This window comes from Belonocnema kinseyi, chromosome 5, assembly GCF_010883055.1.
Source record: "Belonocnema kinseyi isolate 2016_QV_RU_SX_M_011 chromosome 5, B_treatae_v1, whole genome shotgun sequence".
NCBI classification, from domain to species: Eukaryota; Metazoa; Arthropoda; class Insecta; order Hymenoptera; family Cynipidae; genus Belonocnema; species Belonocnema kinseyi.
Window position 1 is genome coordinate 67,874,203 of NC_046661.1, and position 7,121 is coordinate 67,881,323.

Here is a 7,121-nt window from a genome sequence, read left to right on the forward strand (position 1 = left end):
ACTAAAAAAATTTGTCCCATAAAGAAAAACCATTTTTTCCTATTTGTTTAAACAATTGCGTTTTAAACAAAACCTATCCACTTCTCGTAAAATTAACCGGTATCATTGGATTCAGCGGGTCAAAATACATAAGATTAACTAGTTTTTACCTTTTGCCTCTTGAATGCATACGGAAACATACCCAGCTCCCGGACTATTTTCCAAAAGTGCATGCGCCAGATGATATTGATACTGCAATTAGACGTCAAGAATGTTTTGCAGCATTAGATGCACAACAATTTCTTTGTCGGCATAAAGAGAATCGTTTTGGTAAAAAAAAAACAAATCTCAACACTGTGAAATTCGCGATGAATTTGATTCTGAAGAATTCAACAGTAGTGAAAATGGAGATTGTGAAGCGTTCTCAGTTGGTTCTAAAGAATTTAATAACAGTGAAACTGTGGGTCGTAAAGTGTTCTCGGCAGAATATATCTCCATTCTAAACAATTATAAAGAAATTGAGAAACAAAGTTTACAATGGATTGCTTATTTGCACAATACTGGGGAAAAATAATGTAAATATACAAAAACTGAAAATTTGAAACTGAAAAACACGTTGAAATTTTATTAATATTTTCTTTTTCATTCCAGATATTCCTTCAGTCTAAAAAGGTTTTACTGCAGCCATGCAAAAAGATTAGAAATGCAGAAGATATGATGAATCTATTGAAAGGAGTTGGAATTATTACTCCATGCGAAGAGGCTGGTAAAGGAAGGAGGTAAATTTCATAAATTACTACTTATAAAAATCAATGAAAGGGAACTTCATGTTATCTCAAAATTTATTTTTTCAGGTCTAAGCGTTGTGTGGGTTACGTGCCCATAAAAATTAAGCAAAAGTGTGGTCCTCAAAGTATAATATGTCTTCGGTGCAAAAAACTTAGAAAATATTTGCAACAAAATTATAAAAAGAAAAGTATCCTTCAAACAAGAAAGAGAAGTTAAATAAAAAAAAAAAGAATCGTTGCACAGCAATTGTGGAATCTAGAAAGAGACTTCAAAAGAAGGTAGGACAAATTGTATTAAATATATAAAGATGCAATGCAACATGAATATAGAATTATACTAAGTGAATATCAAGTTCAGGGTGGTCGCTAGACTGGAAAATAACAGTAAATTTATTTGTTGAACGGGGATTTTACCAATTTTTACAGGAAAAATTTATTCTGTCACTTAATGAATCATGCTAAACAAGATTCAACTTTTAATTGTTTACTGAAAAAAGAACAATTAATTATTACCAATATTTGAATGTTGCACATTTATTAGTGTAGAACATATTTCAGTAAGGCAAATTCAAATAATTTAAAGCGAAATATGCATTTTTGTACATTTCGAATTTAAAATTAAAAAGCTGTTTAATAATTGTGAACAATTCCGTACATTTTAAAGAATACTTAAAAGTTTCGAAAAAATTTCAAAAATAATTATAAAATTTGAAGATTAAAAAAATGTAAATGTTTGATGATTATGAAATAAAATTGTAAGCAGTTTAAGAATTTTTAAAGTCTGAAAGATAAAAAAACTGCCCTAATAATCCTATGAAAATTGAAAAGCTTTTGTTATTATTGAAAATTAATATTAAGGGCGTTGGGACCAGAATATAACCTGAACATTGAACTGATTCTAAATGTTTCAACTGTACAATTTATAACAGTTTAAAAGTATTAAATATGCAATTAAACTGCATTTTATTTTAAAAAATTTAATATAAAAGTTGTAAAGTCTCCCAATTTAAACATGGTAATTATTTATTGTTAGAATACAACATTTTTTTATTGATAGTTTAGATATCCTTAATAGTTAAATTTCGAACATTGCGCAAAGATTTTTAAACTTTCAAAATATTTCAAAACATTTCAAAGATTTTAAATAACTTTAAAATTGTTTAGGAGATATCAAGAGTTTTCACTAAGATTTGTAATAATTTAAATAATTCCGACGAGTTCACACAGATTTCACCCAGATTTCGAACATTGCGCAAAGATTTTAAAACTTTCAAAATATTTCAAAACATTTCAAAGATGTTAAATAACTTCAACATTTTTTAGGAGATTTCAAAAGATTTCACAAAAGTTTCAAAGATTCATAAAACATTCATAAAGATTTCAAAACAACGCGACAATTTCAAAGATTTCAATAAGGGTGCAGTGCACCAGATTTCAAGGATTTCAAACAATTTCAAAGATTTTAAACGATTTAAAGATGTTGGACAAGATTCCGAACGATTACAAAAGATTTTCGAAAGATTTCTCAAATATTTTAAAGAATTCTTAAGGATTTCAAAACATTCCAAGAATTTTAAAGATTGCAACAGGACTACAGTACACCATATCTCAAAGATTTCAAAACATTAAAAAGGTTTTTTATGGTTTCAAAAAGTTTCAACAAATTTAAGAAGATTTGAAAAGATTTTAATAATTTCAAACGAATAGAAAATATTTCACGAACAAAGATTAAAAAAATATTTTAGATTTAAAGAATTTGTTTATTTACGATTCGGCTTTCTTTAGAAACTTTTGGCCATTAAAAATGAAAAAGCTCATTTTTTACGTGTATGACAAACGTTTATTTCATTGTTTGATGTAAAAAACGAGACCTGGAAAATTTTGATTTCTTGACCTGAAAAACCTGGAAAATATCTTGAATTTTTTTCCCAAGAATCGCTAGTCACACTGAATTTACTATAATTTTTATTCATTAAATACAGATAATTGTACAATCAAAGTTTTCTTTTAAATTATGCTAAAATTTATTTTGGTCTAAGGAAAAATCTTTTCTTTCTAAAAACATTCTTTCAAAATCTCATTTGCAATAAAGTTTGGAAGATTTAAACAAGAACTCAAAACCCTTCAAGAAAATTGTGCTAAAACTTCTGAAACAGCCTGAAATGAGGCAAATTCTGCATTACCGGAAATGCAAAGAATGGCTGTATCGGCTTGCTTTGAAGCAGCAAAACTTGGGAGACAAGAGAAGCATGCGATACACAAAGCAATGGTTGTGTGAGGGTATCCTATTGCGTGCAAAAAGTAAAAAAGCTTACAGACACTTGAGAAAACACGATATTCTGAAACTGCCAAGTCGTCAGACATTAAATAGATATACACTGTTAAAAATTTCTATTGGAAACTTCCACAACATGTATTGGAAGTTTATTTCCGAAACGTAAGTTAACGCTGCGATACACAATGTTGTAGTTTCCAAATTCTGGCATTGGTATTTTATATTACATGTTTTGGAATTTTATAATACAAGTCTAGTAGCTGAATGTCTCGATGCGCGTTGAAGAGAAAAATTAGAACAACAAATTTAAATCATTTCTGAGAACACTTGTTCCTGGCAAACGCATTTCTGCCCGCGTGAAAAAAGTTTGCACCAGATCGAGCATCAGGTAGCCCCAGGTATCTTAGCACGTGTTTTACGAGAACTTTTTTAAAATTGAGATTGTTTCAAAAGCCAAAATTATTAAAAATTATGTGTCGACGATCCGGGTGCTCCAGGTCGAACACAAGGTAGTTTAAAACGTTTTCTACGAGAACATTAAAAAAATTTTAATTTCGTTAATAATGAACACAATTCCAAATGGTGATTCGACAACCCGGGAGCACCAGGTCGCGCCCCAGGTATCTTAGTACGTATTCTACGAGAACTTTTTCAACATTTAAATTGTTTCAGCAGTTAAAAATACTAAAAATTGTGAGTCGAGGATCCGGGTGCACCAGATCAAGTAGCAGGTAGTATAATACGTTTTCTACGAGAACTTTTTTAAGAATTTTAATTTCGTCAATAATGAAAACAATTCTAAATGGTCAGCCGACGACTCGGGTGCACCAGGTCGCGCTCCAGGTATCTTAGCACGTATTCTACGAGAACTTTTTCAAAATTTAGATTGTTTCAACAGCTAAAATTACTAAAAATTGTGAGTCGACGATCCAGGTGCACCAGATCGAGCACCAGGTAGTATAATACGTATTCTACGAGAACTTTTTTAAGAATTTCAATTTCGTCAATGATGAAAACAATTCTAAATGGTCAGTCGTCGACTCTGGTGCACCAGGTCGCTCCTCGGGTAGTTTAGCACGTATTCTACGAGAACTTTTTCAAAATTTGGATTATTCCAACAGCCAAAACTACTAAAAAATCGAGTCGACCTGGGGCGCGACCTGGTGCACCCGGGTCATCGACTCACAATTTTTAGTTATTTTGGCTGTTGAAATAATCTAAATTTTAAAAAAGTTCTCGTAGAATACGTGCTATGATACCTGAGGGGCGACCCGGTGCACCCGGATCGTTGACTCACCATTTTAAGTAATTTTGACTGTTGGTAATTTCCTGTGTACAATTTTCGTCTTACAAACGCTCTAATACATGTATTGGAATGCTGGACGATGACTTCACGATTTACAACACTTACAATACATGTATTGCAATTTAGACATTCCAATACCATGGTTGCCATTTTATCTTACGCTTGTTTTGTAGAATTGTGGTAGATGTGTGGTAGAACTGCAAGCATTTTTAACAGTGTATGAAAAGTCTGAAAGGCATATATGGTTACCATAAAAGTAAGTTTTCATTAATGAAGACCAAGACTGATAAAATGAACAAAAAACTTATTCGAGGTATTACTTTTATTCTTAAGCGTTATTTATATACGACAATTGCATTTTTCAACATTTTATAAGATTTTCATTTTTGCAGGAGTATTTGCTATTGGCGAGGTAAAACTATCTACCTCCGTTGTCTTTAATAGAGAAACGTGCACATTTGATGGATTCGTTGACATTGGACGACACCCACCAAATCGCCAAAAAGGTGAAAAAGGTGGTTCTTGGTTTCTTCAATCTTTTTCAAATTTACAAATTACACTGGAAGGTTTTTAAAAACTGTTTTTTTTTACAATGTTGCATAACTTTCACTACCTTTGATCTAATAAAAAATTTCAATTTCAGAGGTTTTTCGGATTAATGAGAGAGAGCTGCGGAGCAAATGACCACCGGGATTCGTCACTATTCATTCAAATGTTTCGGCTCGCATCGACATATTCTCTATTGAAGCCGCCTGAGGGATGCAACGTTACCAAGGGTGAGACGATGGATGCACTACTAAAATTAAATGATATTGTTGACAAGAAGGAAAGGCAGCTTCAGTGGAATAAAAAAATTGATCACATAATGGAAAATGAACAAGGGACCCCAATTTTAGAAAGCATGCCAGAGATAGTGGAACAAAATGATTTTTACATGAGCAACACTTCAGATTATGCTGTAGCGTATGTAGCAGGATACGTCACCAGGAAAGCGTCCGAAAGATTCGTGAAATTTTTAAATAATGGACAACCCTTTGTTTGCCAAAATTGCATTGCAACTTTAAACCTTGCATTAGATGAAACGATACCCAATAGTCATAAACTAATTACAATAAAAACAAAAGGTTTTTTAAAATACCCTTCCATTCAACTTTGCGATTTGGTAGGGCTCTTGGAGAGGACGTGCGTTGCAGTAAGTCAAAAACAAGGCGTACATAATGAATTGCTATTGAATATAACAAATGAAATTGAAAGCTTGTATCCTCTTCCTAAAGTTGGTTGTAAAGAAGAGATAGAAATTACAAGAAGCATCGTTAGATTCTTTTTAACATTCCGAATGTTGTCTATTGCTAAGCAGTCAAATAAACGTGATAATATTGAGAGAGAAAAGACCAAGGAAAAGAGGAAACTAGCAAAATTATCAAACTCAAATTCAGTTAAAACGAATTCACATCTCCAAGCGGCTCGTGTTTTAAAATCTACAGTAGATAATTTTCAAAATAGAGTACGTAGAAAACGAAAACTTCCTGTGAAGACTAATTATGATAAGGAAAACAAAATAAAGACTTCGAAATTGTCTACTTGATGCCTTTTTTAATAAAAACTACTTTTTTGATCCTTGATATTTGTGTCATTCTTCAAAATTTTACCCTTCAAATTCCAGTGTAATATCAAGATTATATTTATAATTATTTGTAAAAATAAAAGGTGGCTATCATTTTACCTTATTTTAATCAAGTATTAAAAACGAAACTGAGATGAATTTGAATTTATTCTTTAATACATAAAGCAGGATTTTTAAATTATTTTCTAGGAATAAAAAAAAATCTTATACTTTCCTCGAATATCCATGGTTTTCGCCAAAAAATTAATTAAATTTTTTTTATCATAAATTATGACAGGTTAATATAACAGCAGGCTCAAGGTAAGTGTAACAACTCTTTCTTTTTTAATTGAGGCAATCTGAGGTTTTGATCTAGAAAAGCATATAAAATTAGCAATGTTTTTTTTCGCGCCTTTAAAATTGTACAGTTTTCCATTGTAACTCTTTAAAATTGTATAAATTTTAATTTCCGATACTTAAAAGTAAGATTTTTTCATCTTCAAAAATTAAAATTAAAAATTAGGTGCATTTTCAGTTTTACAATTAACAATTAATTTGTATGCTTTACATTTGACTTTTCTTCAATTTGGAAGACTTGGAATTGAAAACCTGACTTTTCATAATTAAAATCATCAATATTTAAGAATTTTTATTTATGCATGTTTATACGAGTTTTAAGTTTTACAATGATAAAATCTTCATTTGAACGGTTTGAAATTTAAAATTATGCGAGTTTTCAGTTTCACAATGAAAAGTTCTATAATTTCGATGCTTTCAATTAAAAACTCTGAATTCTTTTTTAAACTTGAAACAGCAATCTATTAAAAAATTGAATGCATTTGATAACATTTTAATTTTAAAGTATTTCGTCATTCAAGTTTAGCGCTGAAATAGGCGGTAACACTTTCGGCTCTTGGCGACAGTACTTCAGGCATCTTCGTGGCTGTCGCAGATATTTCACTCAAAAGTCAGGATAACTATTCCGAAAAAGTTGCCATGCTTTCGTAGCACACAGTTCCTTCTCCTTACTATTACCAGAGATGAGGTGGGAGATAGCCGAGATAATGGATTAAGGGCATGTGACACTCAAATCAACCGACCAAGCCAGTCCTTAGATCGAAATTTGTTCCCACATTTAAAAATAAAAGTTTTAAAAAAGCGGAAAAATTT

At 31.1% G+C, this 7,121-nt stretch overlaps 1 protein-coding gene across 1 annotated transcript; it reads left to right on the plus strand.

Annotated features, from left to right (window-relative positions):
* Positions 1-668: 668 nt before the first annotated feature.
* LOC117173112 lies at positions 669-5,883 on the plus strand. Its single transcript, XM_033361504.1, has 6 exons — positions 669-758; positions 834-1,046; positions 4,522-4,661; positions 4,741-4,914; positions 4,992-5,540; positions 5,623-5,883. Exons 4-6 carry the CDS (start codon positions 4,810-4,812, stop codon positions 5,641-5,643), a joined length of 675 nt encoding a protein of 224 aa, XP_033217395.1. The 5' UTR covers positions 669-758; positions 834-1,046; positions 4,522-4,661; positions 4,741-4,809; the 3' UTR covers positions 5,644-5,883.
* Positions 5,884-7,121: the final 1,238 nt, after the last annotated feature.